This window comes from Aspergillus steynii (assembly GCF_002849105.1).
Source record: "Aspergillus steynii IBT 23096 chromosome Unknown P170scaffold_8, whole genome shotgun sequence".
Taxonomy (NCBI): Eukaryota; Fungi; Ascomycota; class Eurotiomycetes; order Eurotiales; family Aspergillaceae; genus Aspergillus; species Aspergillus steynii.
Genome location: NW_020194405.1, coordinates 356,121 through 375,691, shown reverse-complemented (window position 1 = coordinate 375,691; position 19,571 = coordinate 356,121). Strand labels below are relative to the sequence as shown.

General features: G+C 54.4%; 10 protein-coding genes across 10 annotated transcripts; 4 read left to right on the top strand and 6 right to left on the bottom strand.

The window, feature by feature from the left end:
* Window positions 1-154: 154 nt before the first annotated feature.
* P170DRAFT_458475 (putative MFS transporter) lies at window positions 155-1,630 on the bottom strand (the record flags this gene model as incomplete). The annotated part of the gene is made up of 5 exons (XM_024851800.1): window positions 155-496; window positions 562-915; window positions 956-1,357; window positions 1,403-1,417; window positions 1,463-1,630. 5 exons carry the CDS (start codon window positions 1,628-1,630, stop codon window positions 155-157), a joined length of 1,281 nt encoding a protein of 426 aa, XP_024700106.1.
* A 1,019-nt stretch (window positions 1,631-2,649) lies between these two features.
* On the top strand, window positions 2,650-4,935 carry P170DRAFT_415561 (carboxypeptidase S1). Its single transcript, XM_024847066.1, has 8 exons — window positions 2,650-2,786; window positions 2,838-3,343; window positions 3,409-3,460; window positions 3,525-3,917; window positions 3,998-4,139; window positions 4,189-4,311; window positions 4,378-4,542; window positions 4,626-4,935. The coding sequence occupies exons 1-8, from the start codon at window positions 2,655-2,657 to the stop codon at window positions 4,904-4,906; spliced, it is 1,794 nt and encodes a 597-aa protein (XP_024700105.1). The 5' UTR covers window positions 2,650-2,654; the 3' UTR covers window positions 4,907-4,935.
* Window positions 4,936-4,938: 3 nt separating this feature from the next.
* On the bottom strand, window positions 4,939-6,606 carry P170DRAFT_391185 (Zn(II)2Cys6 transcription factor domain-containing protein). The gene is made up of 3 exons (XM_024845933.1): window positions 6,517-6,606; window positions 5,335-6,456; window positions 4,939-5,289 (listed from the first exon to the last, which is right to left on the bottom strand). Exons 1-3 carry the CDS (start codon window positions 6,573-6,575, stop codon window positions 4,986-4,988), a joined length of 1,485 nt encoding a protein of 494 aa, XP_024700104.1. The 5' UTR covers window positions 6,576-6,606; the 3' UTR covers window positions 4,939-4,985.
* A 680-nt stretch (window positions 6,607-7,286) lies between these two features.
* On the top strand, window positions 7,287-7,888 carry P170DRAFT_267072 (uncharacterized protein). The gene has a single exon (XM_024843123.1). The coding sequence runs from the start codon at window positions 7,418-7,420 to the stop codon at window positions 7,763-7,765; it is 348 nt and encodes a 115-aa protein (XP_024700103.1). The 5' UTR covers window positions 7,287-7,417; the 3' UTR covers window positions 7,766-7,888.
* P170DRAFT_440036 (uncharacterized protein) lies at window positions 7,807-8,816 on the bottom strand. The gene has a single exon (XM_024849976.1). It carries the CDS (start codon window positions 8,508-8,510, stop codon window positions 8,013-8,015), a length of 498 nt encoding a protein of 165 aa, XP_024700102.1. The 5' UTR covers window positions 8,511-8,816; the 3' UTR covers window positions 7,807-8,012.
* A 493-nt stretch (window positions 8,817-9,309) lies between these two features.
* On the bottom strand, window positions 9,310-10,053 carry P170DRAFT_366188 (uncharacterized protein; the record flags this gene model as incomplete). Its single annotated transcript, XM_024844749.1, has 1 exon — window positions 9,310-10,053. One exon carries the CDS (start codon window positions 10,051-10,053, stop codon window positions 9,310-9,312), a length of 744 nt encoding a protein of 247 aa, XP_024700101.1.
* Window positions 10,054-11,124: 1,071 nt separating this feature from the next.
* Window positions 11,125-12,970, top strand: P170DRAFT_367172 (phosphate permease; the record flags this gene model as incomplete). The annotated part of the gene is made up of 3 exons (XM_024844796.1): window positions 11,125-11,657; window positions 11,712-12,211; window positions 12,261-12,970. The coding sequence occupies 3 exons, from the start codon at window positions 11,125-11,127 to the stop codon at window positions 12,968-12,970; spliced, it is 1,743 nt and encodes a 580-aa protein (XP_024700100.1).
* A 598-nt stretch (window positions 12,971-13,568) lies between these two features.
* Window positions 13,569-15,409, bottom strand: P170DRAFT_266986 (SNG1 family protein). Its single transcript, XM_024843122.1, has 2 exons — window positions 15,049-15,409; window positions 13,569-14,985 (listed from the first exon to the last, which is right to left on the bottom strand). Exons 1-2 carry the CDS (start codon window positions 15,188-15,190, stop codon window positions 13,688-13,690), a joined length of 1,440 nt encoding a protein of 479 aa, XP_024700099.1. The 5' UTR covers window positions 15,191-15,409; the 3' UTR covers window positions 13,569-13,687.
* Window positions 15,410-17,596, bottom strand: P170DRAFT_501658 (glycosyl hydrolase family 79 C-terminal domain-containing protein; the record flags this gene model as incomplete). The annotated part of the gene is made up of 8 exons (XM_024854166.1): window positions 15,410-16,262; window positions 16,321-16,354; window positions 16,405-16,496; window positions 16,546-16,917; window positions 16,961-17,068; window positions 17,122-17,261; window positions 17,308-17,427; window positions 17,472-17,596. 8 exons carry the CDS (start codon window positions 17,594-17,596, stop codon window positions 15,823-15,825), a joined length of 1,431 nt encoding a protein of 476 aa, XP_024700098.1. The 3' UTR covers window positions 15,410-15,822.
* A 532-nt stretch (window positions 17,597-18,128) lies between these two features.
* Window positions 18,129-19,521, top strand: P170DRAFT_366130 (BNR repeat-containing protein; the record flags this gene model as incomplete). The annotated part of the gene is made up of 2 exons (XM_024844745.1): window positions 18,129-18,622; window positions 18,675-19,521. The coding sequence occupies 2 exons, from the start codon at window positions 18,129-18,131 to the stop codon at window positions 19,519-19,521; spliced, it is 1,341 nt and encodes a 446-aa protein (XP_024700097.1).
* Between the last annotated feature and the right edge of the window lie 50 nt (window positions 19,522-19,571).

Sequence of the window (19,571 nt, the reverse complement as noted above, 5' to 3'; positions counted from 1 at the left end):
GGCACTTCGCTGCTTTCTAAGAGTACACGACGTACTGCTGACTGCAGGATCAAGTTTAAAGAAGAAACAAAGCATGCATCCTGTACTACTATATGCTTTATGTCTAGCCTCAATCCCTAACTCACCGCTTTCCTTCCATCGCCCCTACCAAGCCCTAACTCGCCTGTTTCTTCATCCTCGGCAACCCCAACCACAGCAGCAGAATCCCACCCGACAACCCAATAATAAAAGGCTGCAAGACCTGCACCCCCTTTGCCTGAGCAATCGCCCCCACCGCAAACGGCAGCACGGCCGCTCCGCCGCCTCCAAACGCAGCAGCAAACCCGATCGCGCTGACATGCAATGCTCTCGGGAGCAGCTTCGTCGCGACGACCACAACGCCCGGGAAGAACGGACCCAGGAAAAATCCCTGCAAGGAGACTGCGATCACGGAGGCGTAGAAGCTCGGGACAAACCAGAGCACAAGACCGAATGCGATGGCGAGGAGGGAGTAGATCTACACTCGTCAGTCAGCATTCGGAAAAAGGTATGGCCAAAGAAGTAGGGCCAGGGAACACAGACAACAATCGCCATCTTCTCGCCGATCCTCGGCGTCACGAACCCCAGCACCACCCGTCCAAATGTAATCCCCAGCCAGAACCCCGTCGCCGCCATCCCGCTGGCAAACGGCTCGGCGTCCCGCACGCGCATCATGAACGTCACGATCCACCCCCCCAGCGCGACTTCGATCCCGACGTAGCCGAGGAGAAAGAACGCGCAGATCCAGCTGACTCTGGCGTAGGGGGCTTTGAACAGCGCTTGTCGCAGACCCCCGTGGTCTTCGTCGTTGAGTCCGGCTTGGAATTCGACGGCCGTCGAGTCCCAGAAGAAGAACACGCAGGTTGCGAGCTCGACGGCCGCGCAGGCGATCTGGACCTATTAGCCAGGTCAAGAAGACCCCGAGGGGTGAGCGTACCATCACGTAGTAGAAATAGTACCATCCCACCTCCGCCTTGGTGATCAACGACGTCGCGACCAGCGGACTCAGCACCGCTCCTACGCCGTACAACCCATGCAGAAAGCCCAGTAACTCGTTCGCGTTCTGCATGTTCCCGATCCAGGCGTTCCACGCGGAGTCTGCCAGGCCGTTGCCGAAGCCTGCGAAAATGAACGACACCACGAGAACCGGGTACGGCGGGTGCAGGCAGTTCACGATGTACGCGATCAGATGGCACCCCGGAGATATCCAGGCCACGCCGCGGCGGCCGAATCGCATGTGGATTTTATGATTGAGCACTGCGGCAAGCGTGTAGCCTCCTAGCGGGGAGAGGAAGACGAGAGAGACGATGGTGTAGGATAGGTTGTAGTGTGTTTCTAACTTTTGCGGGCTTAGTTGGTGTTAGAGTGAGGGTTGTCAACTTACGTATGGGATTAAGGGCTGCGGATGTTAGCTACCGGTAAGGTGTGGGATGTGGGAGCGTACACCGTAGGCTGCGTCATTTGCTCCCATTACGAGGAAGCTCCAGAAGGTGGCGAAGACCTTCCATATATTCGGCCGTGGGTGGTTCCATTTCTCGGGCTCGGGGGTGGAATTGGGTGCCTCTGGGAGACACTTCTGCTCGAGATCCCCTTGGGAATTGGAAGTTGACATCTTGTGGTTTTCGGGTCATGATGGCGGACGGCAGACTGATATTCTTTGTCTGGGCGAGCTGTTAGGGTTGCTGGGTGAACTTCCTAATTCGGCCTGGGGGTTTAGGCTAATAGCAGGACAACTGGTCATATGTATGTCATGTATATTGATGATCCTTTGTTCTGGCACTCACAGGCCTGCCAGAATGTAAATGATGTTTTGAGATGTCCAAATCCAGGGCTGAAGGACATGTCACTTGTCAATCCTCATCCACCGGACTGTGTAAGCGCGACCGCTGCAGCCCCCATCCTTTTATCTCTGGAACAAACAAGAAAAAAATCATGAAACAACCCAGTGAATTGAATAGAATGATAATTTTTTTTTTTTTGTTTTTTTTTTTTTTTTTTTTTTTTTTTGATTCATGGGAAAGATAAGACTAAAAGATCAAACAGTAACTCACTGAGCATAAGGTAGTACTCATCATTCATAGATGGATGCTGGGCGATGCCTGTTGAGAGGCAGCCCAATCCGGTTAGGGCTAAACGAGAACGTCCAGTTCCAGCCCTAACCGATTCCGGCTAGGCGTATGCGAGAACTGGCCCCTTTCTAGATCGTAGTCTGCTATATCCTCAGGGTTTTCATCCAATAGGCAGGATGATGTTATCTAATTTTAGTTTCAAGTGTCTGCTGAAATTGCCAATCTTATTTAGAGCCCTTGCTAGCAGGCTTCCGCGTTTGATCGAAGATTTATTCAACTTAATCCCAATCCTAGAAGATGCTAGGCTGAGGCTTGTAGTCTCCACTGTAGAGGTTCTGGTTAGAGCCATACGATGCTTGGGGGCATTTCATGAGAGGATTTGTTGATTGGCTATGGCCTTCTTACTTGCGCATCGGTAGGACTATATTGGCATTTTGGTGTGGTTACTATCGCCTAATTCTATAGTCTCAATGGATACATTAGGCAGAAGACGTACCATATATAAGCCGGATATCCTTGCCCAACATTTGAATGAATACTAAAACAAACAACTCTCTATCCAGCAACATGGCGACCCTAATCCCACTCATTCTTTTACTTTTCTGCTCCTTCTCCTTGGGCCAGTACTTCCCATCCACCCCGCAAGGTCTCAAACACATCACCTCGCACATCCCCGGCGCCTCGCTCTCCTACAAACAGGTACCAACACCACACCCCTCCCCTCACCACACGCATTCTAACAACCACCAGACCAACATCTGCAACTCAACCACCTCCTACACCGGCTACATCCACCTCCCCCCAAACCCCACCGACGCCTCCCCCCACCCCAGCAACATCTACTTCTTCTACACCGAGTCTCGCCATGACCCCTCCTCCGCCCCATTAACCGTCTACCTGGGCGGCGGCCCCGGCGCCAGCTCCATTTCCTCCATGTTCACCGAGGTCGGCGCCTGCACTGTCAACGACGATTCGAACACCACAGCGCCTAACCCCTGGGCGTGGAATCGTGTCTCTAATATGCTGTTTCTCGATCAGCCGGTTCAGACGGGTTTTTCGTACGATGTGCTGACCAATTCGACGGTGGATTATACCACGGCGGCGGTTGTTCCAGGGGAAATGGAGGGAAGTGTGCCTGGTGTGAATGCTACGTTTGGGGTGGGGGTGTTTGGATCGGGTGATTTGAATGGCACGGTTAATTCGACGACGACGGGGGCGAGGGTGTTTTGGGATGTGTTGCAGGTTTGGATGGTTGAGTATGCTTTTCCGTTGGGTTTGGGTTGAGTGGCTGTGTTTGTTTGGATGCTGATGTTTGACGCAGGTTTCCGGAGTATAACTCCACTGATAACCACATCAATATCTGGACTGAGTCGGTGAGTGTACTATTCTCTCCCCCCCCCCCCCCCCCCCGGCACACCTGAAGGCTAACCCTCGAAGTTCGGCGGCCGCTACGGCCCATCCTACACCTCGTACATCCTAGACCAAAACAAGCGCATCCAAGCCGGCCAGCTCGACGCCCACCAAATCCACGTCGACTCGCTCGGCATCCACAACGGCTGCAGCGACGTCGTCACAGAGGGCTCGTTCTACCCTGAATTCGCATACCGCAATACCTACGGCGTGAAGGTCATCTCGAAAGAGATCTACGAGGCGTCGAAACACAACTTCACCAAGCCAGGCGGGTGTTTGGATCTGGCGCTGCAGTGTAAGGAGTTGGCGGATAGGCTGGATCCGTTGAATGTGGGGAATGATGTCCAGGTAAATGAGTTGTGTGTGTTGGCGAATCAGTATTGCTATGTTAATGTGTTGGGGGGGTATGTGGCGTCGGGGGTGAGTTTTTCTTCTTCTTCCTTTTTTCTCTTTCGTCTTGGTTGTCTACAGAGCGTGTGATTGTTGACCAATTTCTGTAGCGCGACATTCACGACATGGCTGCCGTGGAGACCGTGACTGTTCCGTCGCCGTACAGCGATGGGTTCTTGAACCGTGCCTGGGTGCAGGAGGAGCTAGGCGTGCCAGTCAACTTCACTGCGAATTCCAACACGGTCTACAACGGTGCGTTCTGTCTAACCAACCGTATTACCTTTCCCAGCTGATTTCCTAGCCTTCGGTACGACCGGCAACGCCCTCATTCTCCGCGGAAACGCGATGGACGAGTTCGCCTCGATCCTGGCCCACGGCGTCAAGGTGAATCTGGTCTACGGGGACCGCGATTATCTCTGCAACTGTATGTCTCGACCCCTCTGCTCTCCCTGGAACTGAACAGTAAAAGCAAGGGACTGACATGAATCAGGGATGGGCGGCGAAAACATCAGCCTCTCAATTAAACACAAACAGTCGCGCGCGTTCCAGCACAGCGGATACCAAGCGCTCATTACCAATTCCTCCTACGTGGGTGGTGTTGTTCGACAGCATGGGAATCTTTCGTTCACGAGGGTGTTTGATGCCGGTCATGCTGGTGTGTATTTCTTTCCCTATCCTGTCCCCTGTCCTGATGAGTGATGAATAAGACCTTGGCAGCTAATCTCGAACATGATTTAGCCGTCGCGTACCAGCCTGAAACCTTCTTCCGCATCTTCTCTCGCATCATGGCCTCCAAGGATATCGCTACCGGCGAGGAATGGCTGATCGATGACTATTCGGAGACTTATAGGACGCGGGGCCCGCATTCGAGTTTCGGGGTTAAGAATGTGATGCCGGAGCCTGCGGAGCCGGTGTGCTATACGCTGGATATGATGACTACTTGTACGGAGGGGCAGAAGGAGGCGTTGGTGAATGGGACGGCTGTGGTGAGGGACTTTGTGGTTGTTGAGCCGAAGTAGCGTTGGGGAGTGTGCTAGATAGCTTTTACCTTCTCGGACTGTATTATTAGATAATTCTATTCTATCCTTGATCAGATGTTTATTCAAACAGAACTTTTACGCCGTCTTCATCGTCTAGAATCGCTTTGAGCGTTCTCACCCTCAGATCAGCAGGCTGTCGAGTCGCTGCATCAAACGCCGCTGACTCTTCTATCTCCATGACACGCTGTGCGGCCTCTGCGGCATACGCAGAGTCCCAGACGATCTCTCTCCGTCTGCAGGTAGAGAGGAGATGGATTGCTCGACGGCGAATGCTGGCATTGCGACATCGCTGCGCAGTAATGAATAGAGGTGGGACGATTCCCAGCGAGAAGGAGAATGTGTAGTTCCTGGGTGTGGATGTCCTACTATCGTTAGTCTTGTCTTTTCGGTCAGGACTGCAAGCACACCTCTTCGACTCGGAGATGTAGATCTCACACAGACCGAGTATCGTCTCGAACTCGTCCGAGAACTGATCCCAGGCCGTTTCGGGGTCAGACGGTCGAATAGTCAGATACATCTTTCCAACGAGGTACCAAATGCGGAGAACAGCATCATCCTCCTTCATCTGCGAGGACCTCTCCGGGTCCGATTCCGCATTGGCAAACCGTGCATGCCACGTTTCCAGCGCTGACAGCAACTTCCCCGACGCAGACCTCCCACCCGATACCTGCGCACCCATCACACTATCCAGCTTCTCCCTCAAGATCGCATTCATCAGCTCATCAAGATCCTCACGCAAATCCCCCTCCCCAGGACCAGCATCCTCCCCCATCACCATCGCACCCGGCGTCCGGATCCCATCCTCACCCAGCGTCTCTCCAACCCCCACCCCCAACACCTCCACAAGCTGACTATCCAGCCTCGTAAACAGCGCCCGGATCACCCGTCTAGACACCACATCCCACGCACTCCCCTCCATCTCCATCTGTCTCAGCAAATTCAGCCCCGACGCGATATGTATGATCGCCGCCCGCCGGCACCCCCTTAGACACTCGAAGCACGCAAACAGCACGCTACAGACCAGCGCTACATCATGGCTCTGCCTCTCCTCCTGCCTTCGAGCACGCAGCATCCCGAGCGCTTTTCCGTACTCTCGCGTCGCGAACCGCATCGCCGAATTCGTCGCCTCGATCCCACCCCGGACTCCACCTCCACCTCCATCCCCAGGCCCAGGGGATGTGCAAGTCCTCCCCTCCCCAAACTCATACACCCGCTGCAGCGCCCCAAACGCACAGATCGCATGTCCCAGCACCGCCTCTGACTGCGACGCCCGCAGTACCGCGTGGCAGAACTCGACTGGGAATAAGCGCCCGCGCGCCTCGTGGACGAAGAAGTTCAGCGCTTCTTGCGTCTGTGGACACCCGGTCCTGGCCCCGGCTAGTGAGGCCGAGGCCTGCGGCGCGGTGTAGATTACCATGCGGAGACCCGGTCGCGGGGGTTTCTTGCTGGGTGTGTATGTGCAGACTCGTTGGGCGGATTGGCATCGTTGGCAGTGGGGTTTGGATTCGTCGCATTTGACGCGGCGGAGTCTAGGGGTTTGTGTTGGTTTGGTTTGGTTTGGGAGGTAGGGTTGGGAGGAGGTGGCTTACTTGCAGGTTCTGCAGCCGGTTTTGGATCGGCTGCCGCATGTTCGGAGGTTTGCGACCATTTTGGATTGAATTGGATTGGGGGTGAGGTTGTTGATGACTGACTAGCTGGGTTGGGTCCAGGCGCTGGCGATGGTTAGTTGCATAGATTGTGGTTGTCTAGCTGTCTTGGGCTAGTCTGGGGGGATTGTACATTCGGTAATCTGCAGATGCAGCCAGGGTTTTATTTTTATGGATCTTTTAATACAGACTCGATTAGATTTATTTCTGCAGCATTTACTCTCGTGGATTTTTTGTTTTGTAGAAGTTCATGTTCGTTGTGATATGCTGCTCAGTGTCGTCGTCAGATTGCGGACCGTCAGGCATGATTATATATCCTGACGCGACCTTGATATGAAAAGAACATTAACCTTTTTTTTGTTTCATTTTCGTTTGTCTGAGCAAACAAACAACACTTTGAAGTCAAACCGAGAGCTTAATTGATATATCTCGTATTTGCGACCGCACTGTTGATTCAGACGTTGGATAGACCACTTCTGGTACCCGTATACCAACATCAACATTTCTCACCTCTTCAATTACCTTCTTATTTTTTTTTTTTCGATTATTTTTTATTCGAACCTTTCTAAAAGCTGGTTCCATTCAAGTATAGATCGACAAACCAAAATCCCTATCCTAATCCTACGCATCCACCGCAACCAAACCCGAGAAAGTAACCCACAAGGCTGTCAGACAAGCTGACTTGGCCGTCAGCCTCGTCAGGGGCTGAGAGTACGTGGTCTGTATCTCATTCCTTCGTAGGTACCGTACCTATTCACCAACTTCCCTCTACATACCGACAAAACACAATTTACAAAATCAATCAACCTCTACTTCATACCGACCCTCCCGAAATCCGAAAACCATGAGTCTCCGCTCCACCCTCTCCATCCCCACCGACGACACGGACAACTCAGGCCCAGCCCTCTCGCTCTCTCCGCCGGCCCGCAAACCCGCCACGCGCAAGGACCGCCGCATCACCAGGAAGGGCAAAGAGCTGCAGCGTAAACACCTGCGCGAGAACCAGACGGTCGTGCGATGGATGCCGGACGGGAACGGGTTCTTGGTCTCCAAGGCGTTCAACGTGCGGGTTTTGGGCATGGATAGGATGCTGACGGTTACGGTGCCGGTGTCGTGGAGGGGGGTTGGGGGCGTGGTTGTGCTGGGGGCGGTGGTGTTGGGTTATTTGGGTTTTGGACGGGGGTTTAGTTGATTTATGGATTGGTGGGTTGTGGATGATGTACTACTACGGGACATGTACGAGGATAATTGTACATATGAAAACTCATTCATTCCCAAGATTATGTAGACCAGCGTTAACCGTTGACCGTCCGATCGAGATATAATACATTCAATTCAACGCAGGCCATTCTCATAAGGGTATTAACGTATTAGATATAACCACTGTACAGTCTCCTTTTCTTTGCTTTGTTGTTCCACTCCGATCAGATCAGAGTGACTTAGGCAACAACACCCATCAGGGCCGAGCAGGCCAGCATGGCCAACAGACCGAGGCCGCTCTTGGAGATGGGCTGGCTCAGGGCAATGGCGGCGGAGTCGCTGCTGGTGGAGCTGGCGGAGCTGCCGGTGGACGTGCCGGTGGAGGAAGAGTCGGAGTCGGAGTCGCCGGTCTTGGAGGGCACGGAGGCCGTGGCCGTCAGGGACGAGTTGCCGCCGCTGCAGAAGAACTCGCCGTCCTTGGCGCCCTGGTCGCGGAAGCAGTCGGTCAGGTCCCCGGCGGACTGCTCCTGCGCCAGACAGTACAGGCCGCAGCCGCTGTTGTACTCGGAGACCTTGGCGGGCTTGCAGCACTTGTCGAGGATGTCGGTGGCGTTGCCGGACTTGGGCAGACCGCAGGCAATGTCCTTGGTGGGGAGCTCCCAGATGGAGCCGGTGCAGGTGGCCGACGCGGAGGTCGCGGCGGAGGTGGTGGAGGCGACGGAGGTGGTGGCAGACATTGTGATGGTTGTTTGGTAGAAGTGATCGATTAGATTAGGATTATGGTAGTTGGTACGGGGTATGTAGAGGAGAGGATAGGAACGAAGGACTGATGGAGTGAATCGATGGAGAGAAGAAAAGAAAGAAAAGGAGGACGAGGAAAGGAGCTCCCATAAAACATGGGCTGACCTTCAAAGTCTGAAATCCTTTGCCCCACTCTATATTTATCCCTCACAATGCGCCTTGGCCGGGATGCCCCATTGGCCGTGGACTCCCCGCCGATCGGCATTGCTGTCTCACTTCCAGGATGTTGGAGTGACTTGGACGGAATACTCCGTTGAAGACTGCGTTGTTCAGTGGCTCACTACGGACTGTACAAGTAAGGGCCTTGGACTGGCTGCACTTCCCACTGCCCGACTGCCTGACTACGTCGACAGATCTATTAATAGGAAAGTATATGCTACCTGGTGCCTCACAGTATCTACCTGCCTGCGGGAGGTACCAGGTACTCTGTGGACCGATCCGATTGGCCGATCGGGTCCACCCCGTGACTCCATAAGGTTCGATTATCGAAATGAACAGTCATTAAAACATGGAATAAAATTCAAGATGAAATTGGAATGCCCTGTTTCGGTTTCATAATCTGTCTTACCCCATAACCTGCTGGCCCTAGTGCTGTACTCCATTCGCTTCCGCCACCGTGCATTACGCTGCATTAGCCGGCCCCTCCGACATATCATTTCGTAGCTCATACCATATCCTATCCGTCGTTTCGGTCCTTTTTTCGTCGGAATGCGTAGACAAAGCGACCAAAGAAAATCACCGACTCCCCCTGATCATCTTTGCCAACAGCGTCCTCGCCCTGCTCTCTCCCCCCTCAAACGCCCACCTCGCCACCCCCTGCGCGGCATTCGCATGCTTCTGCGAAAATATCGGCCCTCCCCACCCCTGCGCCCGGCACAATCCCACCGCCCGCTGCAGCAGCTCCCGTCCCACTCCTTCGCCGCGATAGCGTCGCTGCACCGTCCACGCCCGGATCACGCCCACGGGGAAACACATCTCCTGGCCGCGCACGAAGTGCCTTGCCCCGCGAATATGCGGCTCGATGCCCGCCGACGTGTACACCGGCCGCAGGATCAGCACCCCGATGACCTCGTCGCCCAGCTTCGTGATGAGGATGTGATCGCACACGCCGTCGACGCGCCGTGCCCCTGCGCGGTGTCCCGATCCCTCGTAGAGCCATTTCCAGGTCCCCGTCCGCTCGGCGTGCTCGAGGTAGGAGGCGGTCAAGTATCGCACGGCCACGAGGCCTGCCATCACGCACCCGGCCCAGGTGAGGACGACGGCGGGCCAGTCGCTTTGGTTGCGCAAGAGGACTCGGTAGGTCAGCGTGAGGCAGACGGCGATGGTCGCGAGCCAGAATGGATGCAGGATGATTGCTTTGGCGGCTGTTTGGTGTTGCTGCGCGATGCTGTCGGCGATCAGGCGCAGTGAGGCGATCTTGTCGGTTTCCGTCTCGGCGACGGTGGATGTGAGAGGGCGAGGCTCTTTGGGAGGGGTCATTTTGAGGGTTCAATAGGGAGTCTGGTGGTAGTGATGTTGAAGTGCGTAGGTAGGAAGGTAGGTAGGTAGACCTACCTATGGGTTGGTTGTTTGGGTCGATGAGGTGTGGGTAGGCCTGAGAAACCAGGCCTCGACATCTTCTTCCTCTTCTTCTGTCGGAGTACCTGCAATACCTGCAATTATCCAGACTCATTCTAGTTCTACATGCCGGATTCACGATAGGGCTGAGTAGGGGCTCCCGGGTAAGCTTATTTAGTGCTTGTCAATCGCGTCAATCGCGTCAATCCTGACGATCGGTACTTCATTCGACATCGATCACCAATTATCTCCAACCGGATCCCAGCAAAAGTGGACATCTGGTGATGCCTCGTCCATGGTTCTTCCGAACGGACCTCGCCCATTGGGGTTATCGCCCGGATGAAAGTTGGAGTCAAGGATGTGGATGCCGATGTGGCACAATTACTCGACGTCCTGGCGCCACTCAATTCAATTCTGAATACTTGCTAACTGCCAGTGTCCTCGAGTCATACGGATACAAGTTAGATGTAACGACCTTCGACGTGATTTCTGCTGAGCAGCCCAGCATGTGAGTGGGAATCTAGATTTACCGCTGCCAGATCCGCCGTTCTCCAGGTTGATGTCACTATTATCATGGCCATCTCGCTCCCGGTGAACTGAGCTCACTCCACAAACCATGCAGACCGGTACACGTGGTGGAAACGACGGTTGTATCTCGTTTCCCCGGAGGGAGCTCCTTCCTTTCCCCAGACGGGGTGTTCGTCCATTGAGCCTGCTGCATCCGAACAGGTGACCGGTCCAAATTCACTGATTGGCCTTTTCCCGGTCAGTTGGGCTGTCGGTGGCTGCTCAACCGACAGAAAGATGGGCGAAAGCTTGGTAAAGCTTGGGAAGCTTGCGACTAGAATCTCGGCATGACGATGACATGTAACCCCATCATCTGTCCTCTCCACGTTCATATTTCTTCGACTCCCCGCATCTTTCCCTTTCTCTTCTTATCTCAGCTTCACGTCGCATTTGTCTCGGTTATAGTCAGTCGAGCAAACCCTTTCGATGACAACTACGCTCACCTCGGGCGGCAACGCCGTCTTTCCCAACTACAACAACGACTTCAGCCACGTCGAGGACCCCAATGAGCGCCGTCGTCTTGCCCTCGCGGAAATCGACAATGCGTCGTTCGGATGGCGCCACGCTCGTGCGGTTGTTGTGGCCGGCGTCGGCTTCTTCACTGACTCGTACGATATCTTCGCTATCAACCTCTGCTCTGCCATGCTGGGTGTCGTCTACTGGCAGGATTCAGCCTCGCGTCCTGGCAAAATCCCATATAATTCCGACACGGCCATCAAGGTCTCCACCTCGGGAGGCACGGTCCTCGGCCAGCTGTTCTTCGGATGGCTGGCTGATATGATAGGACGAAAGCGCATGTACGGATTTGAGCTGATCATCATCATCCTGGCCACTCTGGCGCAGTCTCTGGCTTCGGACTCACCCGGTCTCTCGATCACTGGTATTCTGGTCTTTTGGCGCGTCCTGATGGGAATCGGTATCGGTGGAGACTATCCGCTGTCGTCGATCATTACTTCCGAGTAAGTTTTCGTTGGGGTTGAGTGCATTGTTGAGCACTGTCCAATGCTGTCCAGATTCGCAACCACCAAATACAGAGGAGCCATGATGGCTGCCGTCTTTGCTATGCAGGGGTTCGGTCAGTTCGGCGCCGCGATCGTTGCCCTTATTGTGACATCTGGATTCAGAGGGTCGCTGGAATCCGCAGCCTCCGTCGGTAAGTGTTCGGGGGTGTGTCAGTTGGCCGTTGATAAAATGTGGCGCGTTGTCATTGGGTTCGGTGCCGTTCCTGCCTGCGTCGCCCTCTACTATCGGTTGACGATCCCCGAGACCCCTCGCTACACCTTTGACGTCGCCCGTGACATCATCAAAGCCAACGCGGACGTGCGTGCGTATATGGAAGGCCGCCATGAAGGACACCCAGACGAGGTGAAGCGCATTGCGGTGCTGCAGGACGAAAACATTGAACTGGTGACCCCGAAGGCAAGCTGGCCGGACTTCTGGGCTCATTACACCCAATGGAAGAATGGAAAGGTTCTTCTGGGCACTGCCGGCTCGTGGTTCTTCCTTGACGTGGGTGAGTTTTCGTCTCGGGAATATCCAAGGGAGTAAATCTAACAACCCAGCGTTCTACGGCCTCGGACTTAACAACTCGATTATCCTCAGTGCGATCGGCTGGACTGGAGGCAGCAACGTATATGAATACTTCTACCGCAACGCCGTCGGCAATCTGATCTTGATCTGCGCGGGCGCGATCCCCGGATACTGGATGACCGTAGCCACGGTGGACACCATGGGCCGGAAGCCCATCCAGCTTGGCGGGTTCGCCATTCTCACCATCGTCTTCATCGTCATCGGGTTCGCCTACGAGCCTCTGAAAAAGTCCAACAACGGTCTCTTGGGCCTCTACATTGTCGCGCAGTTTTTCTTCAACTTTGGCCCCAACGCAACCACCTTCATCGTCCCGGGCGAATGTTTTCCTACGCGTTATCGCTCGACCTCGCACGGGGTCAGCGCCGCTGCTGGAAAGGTCGGCGCGATCATTGCGCAGTGCGTCTTCGGACCGCTGGCGCATCGCGGCGCGCACGAGGGCAAGAGCTCCAGCGATACACCCTGGCTGAACCATGTCATGCAGATCTTCGCTCTCTTTATGCTCTGTGGCGGACTCACCTCGCTCCTCATCCCGGAGACGAAGCGCAAGACGTTGGAGTTTATGGCTGGGGAGAATCTGAGTTCCGGTTCTTCGTCTGTGGTCGAGGGTCCATCCGGCGATAACAACGATAAGAGCGAGACTCCGAAGACTGTTACTACTACTACCGGTGGAGTGCAGGTCTGATAGGATACATTGTGTGCTATCCGATGATGTGGCGTAATGAGATGTAGGTAATGGGGTTTGGTGCTGGCTGGCCATACCGTAGAGCTAGCTGGTCTGGCCTGCTCGAGTTAGGTGAGCTTCTGCTTTTTGATGCTTTTTTCGGAAAAGGTAGTTAATATTCATGTTGAAATAAAGCAACCTCGTCATGGTTACTGTTGAAAGTGCATAGTACATCCAGGTGTCGTAGTCCTGTGCAATCGACTTGCTACACAGATCTTTTCTTTTTCCTTTTTCAAGACCATATCGATACAATGGTCTACACCAGTGTAAATGCACACTATCAACTCCCACGGGGCGTAATGCAACAACTGAAAGTAAAAATAAAACAAAACATTATATAGATGTATCTGTATAGTATAAGTATAGGTAGGTATAGACAATGAATATCCTCTATCGCCACAAATGCACCGCTGAAAATCACCGAAAATCCCAAGACACATAATCCAAAAAGTGTCGATATCTGACCGCGTCTATCAAAAATAAAACCGCAATAAATGCAAATATAAATGCATGTAAATGTAAGTAAATAACTTTTCCAACATCCCCCCCTCAACAATCTCTATCGCGTCGGGTATATATTCAAATCATTTCCAATAAATGGAGGGGTATATGTATATGTATATGTATGCGTTTAGACGTATATGCGGATGAAATGGAAGAAAAGACGACACGAGGGGATTACCACCCGCGCTTCATCTTCCAGCGCATGATGAATGCCGCGAACGGGTAGAAGGCGATGGAGATGGCGATCCAGGTGAAGAGGATGCCGAAGTCGAGGCCGATGCGCGAGTGTTTGCCGAAGAGGATGGTGCGGAGAGCTTCGACGACTGTTTGTTTTCCATTGTTAGCATTTATTGCACGAGGGGGTAGAGGGGAAGGGAACAGGGACATACTCCGATGCAGCGGCCAGGCGTAGCCCCAGCGGAAGAACCCCGGCTCCAGATCGAGCGGGTAGAACCCCGTGGCGACGTTCGTGATGACCCAGAAGATGAGGAACATGGAGCTCCAGGGGAATCCGAGGACCATGGCCATGTTCTCGCAGGGGAAGCCGAGGGCCGTCATGCCGACCCAGTTGAGCATCCAGAAGACGACGAAGGAGCCGTGGCCATAGGCGTTGGGGTTTGCGGCGGAGACGGTGTCCGGGGCCGGGTCGTTGGAGAAGGGGATCTGGAAGGCCAGCGAGACGAGGGAGTAGAAGAGCGAGAGGAAGAAGTAGGCGGCGATGTTGGAGAGGATGCGCCAGGCGAGCCACTGACCGGTTTTGAGGGGCGGGTGGTTCCCCTTGATGAATTGCATGTGGACGGGCATGAGGAAGGGGAAGTTGAAGAAGGCGATGATGATCAGGTAGATGAGGCCGATGGTGACGGCGGGGGTTGCGACGGCGGGGGCGAACGGGCGGAGATCGATGGTGGTGAAGCCGATGGCTGGGTTGATGGCTTGCGGGACGCGGGAGATGTTACGCGACTCGCCAGCGACGGTCTGCACCCAGCGGGGGCCGAAGTCTGCCAGCACGGCTCGTTCCAGGGCATCGAGGGCCGGCGTAATGTAGGCCATGTATGTGTTTTCGTCGCGGGCGCTGATGATGACGAATTGGGCGGCGCCTGTCGGGTCGTAGGAGGCGTTTCCGTTGGAGACGGCGGAGCGCAGGAGGGCGGAGGCGTTGGCGTTCACGATCACGGCGGCGTAGGCGTGTTCGTCGTAGACGCCCTGTCGCACGGCCATCGGGTCGTAGTCGAAGTCGGCGGGCGATTTGACGGCGAAGCCCACGGTCTGGCTGTCGGAGTTGAGCATGGAGGACACCATGTCGGTCACGGCGGGTCCCACGATCGGATCCTGGTCCTGGTTCTGGTAGGGGTCAAGCTGGCCATCGAAGTCGACGACCCAGACGGGGAGATTCGGGAGGTGTTGCTGGACTTTGAATTGCGACGACCAGAACAGCGACAGGACGCAGATGACGAAAACACATAGTATAAGCACTGGTCGCTGTTGTTAGTGTTCAACTTTCCGGATGCGTTATCCACCACGGGCGGTTGCCATACCCATGCGAGCCCATTGGAGAGCCACCGTTCGTCGGACGCTTTTCAGGGCAGGATCAAAGAACGAGACCGAGGCGGGCGGCGCATCGATCTTCTTGCCCTCCTCGGCGGCGCCTACTTGTGTTTTCTCGCTGGTGTCGCTCATCGTGATGGCGATTAAGCTTTAAGCTTCGAGGATCGGCAGCGAACCGGAAGTGAGAGTGAAACGGTGTAACGCCAGGGACGAGAACTCAGGGCAGCCGAAGTCTTTAATAGAAATCCACGGATGGGGACTTTCACGAGGGCATGGCGTAATTAGTCAAACAAATGGGAAAAGAAAGAATGCCGTCAGAGTCTGATCGGAGAATTGTCTCTTTACGGCTTCCGGTTTATCTCCGCTTCGGTCTTCGGCCTTTGCACGACGCGGCTTACCTAATGGTACCTAATGTCGGCATTTCGTGCCGACTTCGTCAGGTACTGTACTTTGTTGTCTTTTCAGTAGTAGTCAATTCTTTTACTTGGTGAACCTGAATACTGACGCATTTGTCAGAATTGAAAACAGCCAACTCAACTCAATCTGGCCCACAGAATACTCGGTGACTTCAATGGAAGTGCAATCGGAGGAAGACCACTCCGTTCAAACGCCCCAGCGAGCGCCCTACAACTTCCTGTGGGGCCGACGGCGGCCGCCCACCGAAAGATTTCCGACGGACGGCGGCCTCACGTTCGTCGCCATCCGAAACCCCGTGCCCGTTCCGATCTTTATCTGATCGCTGTCTCAGCCACCCCGTCAATGGCTCACAAATAAATCAGCAGCGCCTCGGACGCTCGTATCCCAACTTCAGCCCGACCGTTCTCCACCGCGATCGTCTCGCGATCCTCCTCGCCTTCTAGCTCGCAGCTTCCGTCGCCAAAGGCCTGGCCCCCAATGCTGATGCCTTCCTGTCCGACGACCGTCGCTGCGTCGGCTGTCAGTCGCTTGGCAGACACGGTCGAGCTGGATGGGATTCCTGTGAGGGTGATGTTGATGCTGCTCCGGGTTCCAGACGCGTAGTAGTCCGAGTTGTACAACAGGACGCGGGTGGGGTGGCCGTCGCCATCGTAGATCGCGTACCCGGCATAGCGACTATCTCCGGCGTCGAGCTGCGTGATCTGCGATGCGCCGGACAGCGCCAACGCCGCCGTGTAGGCGCCGTAGAACGGGGCGTTGACGGAATCCTGCCACCAGCAGTATTGGCCTGTGGTGCGTCTCAGCGATCTGATTTGTGGGCCAGGGCCATGGGGCGGATGACTTACAGTTTCCGATCGTGCCTTGGTGGAAGAAGAGTTGCTATTGGACGTCAGTCTCTGCTTTGACGACACGTGGACGGGCAAACCCACCTGGATCCCTTTCATCGTCGACTGCATGATATAGTCTAGAATCCAGAGCCCGGCGCCATATGTCGGGCTGATCCCGCCGCCTCCTTGCGTGGCTGAAACATCTGTCAGCGTTGTCGAAGCAGGGCATGAAACATGGCTTACCGGAGTTGGTTTCTCCCATGATGAAGTCTAGATTCAGCTGCTGCGCCGCTGCAACCTGCGACTCAAAGGTAGCGACCCCGTCGACAATATCCGCGTGGTCGATCAATCGGCTCAGATTGGCGTTGGACGAGGACTGCGGGTAAAAATGATGGCAGAAAGAGCGCACATAGCCCGTGGAGCCAGTTTCCTCTTCTTTGGCTGCCAGGTTCTCCGCGGTGAATGACTCCGTGTCGAAGAATACGCCAGCCTGAACGAAGGATTGCTTGTTGTCCAGACCCTCGCTGACGGATGTCTGCCAGGAGACCTGCGATGCGGCGTCCGCTGCAGCCGTCCAAGCTTCTCCGTGGGCGATGGGGTCGCTTGATTTGAAGACTGAACCGTTAGGACTCGTTCGGATGAGTGTGGTTTGGCTTACAGTTTGGTTCGTTGCCCAGCTCGATCGCATATAAATTGCCCACCTTCGACTGGACAACCTTGGCTGCAGCGATAGTGTTCTCGACGTCGTCCAGTCGTCGGTTGAGTCCTACGACCCATTTAGTGTTCCTCCTATTGAATCAGTTCTATGGATGGTGGTACCAATCGTAACCTCGCCCTCGTACGAGCCCGCCAACTCCATAAACCGGTCCCCGAAGGTAAGAGAGTCTGGTGCGTCGTCGGGCGAATCAACCGTGTAGTCCACAGCGGACTGCAGAGAAGCGTCGTATAAAGCACGATCCCTTGTATGGTAAGCATATAGCAGCAATGAACACGGTGATTTCTCACTGTGTCGTCCCGCCAATTCGGATTGGCGGTTTTGCTCCCAGCACGTCTTCGAGAGTGGCGAGACATGCGTTTGTCAGTGGAAGCTTTTCGATGTAGTCCGGGAACGCGAAAAATTCAATCCTGAAGAATTAGCGATGGAACACGATTCCTTGGGAGATACCTACGAAACGCCCACTGGGGTCGGATCGATCTTGTTCCCCCCGGCAGGAGGAGACGAGGGTATTTCGAACGTGAGGGCGTTGGTCCATTTGGCAGATATTAAGAGCAGGGGAGCTATTAAAGAGCGCATGTTGGGTACCGTTGGTTCGAGTGATTCTTCCTGTTCTTGTCGATGTATACTAATTCTCTACAGAGTGTATACTGCCCAACCCGCAGGGGTTTATTTATGTAACGCTGAGGACAGGAGCTTAGCGATGCTCCCATCGGCTAGTAAATAACCGAGTTATCCTCGTTTGGCTTCATTCAAAAGGCACACCGACGTCATCGTGGACCGAGATTTGTTCTATGCCAATCGATTTGAGACCTCGTCGAGTCTGTTTGTCTTGGTGAACTCTACATCCCATCAGTCGGAGTCGACCGTCTAGCGCCGTCGATCAGGCGGGGATCGACCGGCGGGGATGCGGAGAGTCCGAGACGAACATGCGAGTTATTCCACCAAACATTATCTTCGATGCGGATGGATAGATAGAGAAGGTATCGAGTTGCGGCGGTCGCATGTTGGAAAATGTGCTGGATGATGAATTTCCCGCAATCATACCACTCCGCACTAATTAGGGCTATTCTATCTTGCCATCTTGACAAGGTCGTTTGTCACACTCAAAATGACATCCCCAATCATTCACATCCTAGGAGATGACCCTCATACGACACACCGGCTGAACGCATGTGCCTACCAACAGTCCGCCATAACCACTTTTAATGGGTGGCAGTATGTCGCATTCTATACATCGAGCCCAACAGCCGCCCGGCGCGTCACCCTTGCTCGCCGGGCCCTTCAAACCCAGTCCTGGCAATATCTAACCTTCAACGACTACGAGCAAACAACAGATGACGGCCATAATACCATCTCGATCGGGATCTGCCCCGGAGATGCCACCATCCACCTCTCGTTCGACCATCACTGCGACGTCCTGAAATATCGAATCTCTCGACTCGGTCTCGCCGCCGACACAGACGAGTCTAGCTGGGTAGGCGACAATTTCAGCCCGATCCAGAATCACCTCCCAGGGCAAGGTCCCAGTCCTCTGAAGGATGTCACTTATCCGCGGTTCCTCCCTGCAGGGCGGGATCTTTATTTCGAATGTCGGATTGGGAAGTAAGTTTACGTCTCTCTTCTAAACAGATATCGTGCATTAACAAAGCCCTAGAGCCGGTGCTGGCTCGGATATCCTTCATCGCTACACCCCAGCAACAGCACAATTCACGTCCCTGGGAACCTACCTCGTAGGCCATCGATGCAATCCCTACCCCAACGGAATATCCTTCCATCCAGAAACCGCCGCTCTCCACGTCACCTGGACAAACCGCCACTTCATCGACTACGACGGCGCAGACGACCAAGACTCCACGGCGCATAAAGCGCAAGCTGGACCCAACGGGCCCGAGAACAACGAGGGGCTCTATCACTCGTATAGCACTGACGGTGGAGCTACATGGCTTAATTCAGCCGGGGGATTAGTGGCATCGCTATCCCCCGAGACAACGACTGGGTTGGATTCTCAGGATGCGCGGCTCCGAGTGAAGATTATTCCGCGCGACAGTGGCATTATGAACCAGGAAGCTCAGTACATTGATTCCCATGGTGGTGTGCATGTGTTGAACCGTGAGAATACGTCCGGACGGGAGATGTGGGTTCATTATTATCGGGATCCCGGGGTGGGTGGGTGGTCGTTCTATGCGGTTCCTGGCGTCTTTCCGACTGCCACGGGGCCGAGGGGGAAGGTTGTTTACTGTGGGCGGTCGAATGTGGTTTATTTGGTTCTTCCGGGGAATACGCAGGATGGGTTGATTATTGCGAGAATGAGTGGCCTGCAGTCTTTGGACCGGGAGTTTGAAGTAGTCTGGCGGAGGAGAGGGTATGTAGGAGAGCCGTTGGTGGATGAGGAGGCTTTCTTACATTTTGGCATCTTGTCTGTCTTTACTATGTTGGAGAAAGACCCTGCGGAGAGGAGGATTGCTGTATTGCAATTCGACGTGGACGAGTTGGCAAAATAATCAACTCAGGCAAAACCAGTCATTTGTGTCTGAACATAGCGCAATCGAAT

What these genes read in the sequence shown, in the direction of transcription:
- P170DRAFT_391185 (XM_024845933.1), bottom strand. Translation starts at nt 6,575, where the DNA reads ATGGTCGCAAACCTCCGAACATGCGGCAGCCGATCCAAAACCGGCTGC. An exon ending in ACCGGCTGCAGAACCTGCAA is followed by an intron (nt 6,457 to 6,516) that starts GTAAGCCACCTC and finishes ACAAACCCCTAG; the next exon opens with ACTCCGCCGCGTCAAATGCG. An exon ending in TACATCTCCGAGTCGAAGAG is followed by an intron (nt 5,290 to 5,334) that starts GTGTGCTTGCAG and finishes TAACGATAGTAG; the next exon opens with GACATCCACACCCAGGAACT.
- P170DRAFT_267072 (XM_024843123.1), top strand. Translation starts at nt 7,418, where the DNA reads ATGAGTCTCCGCTCCACCCTCTCCATCCCCACCGACGACACGGACAAC.
- P170DRAFT_266986 (XM_024843122.1), bottom strand. Translation starts at nt 15,190, where the DNA reads ATGAGCGACACCAGCGAGAAAACACAAGTAGGCGCCGCCGAGGAGGGC. An exon ending in TCTCCAATGGGCTCGCATGG is followed by an intron (nt 14,986 to 15,048) that starts GTATGGCAACCG and finishes AACAGCGACCAG; the next exon opens with TGCTTATACTATGTGTTTTC.
- P170DRAFT_440036 (XM_024849976.1), bottom strand. Translation starts at nt 8,510, where the DNA reads ATGTCTGCCACCACCTCCGTCGCCTCCACCACCTCCGCCGCGACCTCC.
- P170DRAFT_415561 (XM_024847066.1), top strand. Translation starts at nt 2,655, where the DNA reads ATGGCGACCCTAATCCCACTCATTCTTTTACTTTTCTGCTCCTTCTCC. An exon ending in CCTCGCTCTCCTACAAACAG is followed by an intron (nt 2,787 to 2,837) that starts GTACCAACACCA and finishes AACAACCACCAG; the next exon opens with ACCAACATCTGCAACTCAAC. An exon ending in GTTTGATGCCGGTCATGCTG is followed by an intron (nt 4,543 to 4,625) that starts GTGTGTATTTCT and finishes AACATGATTTAG; the next exon opens with CCGTCGCGTACCAGCCTGAA.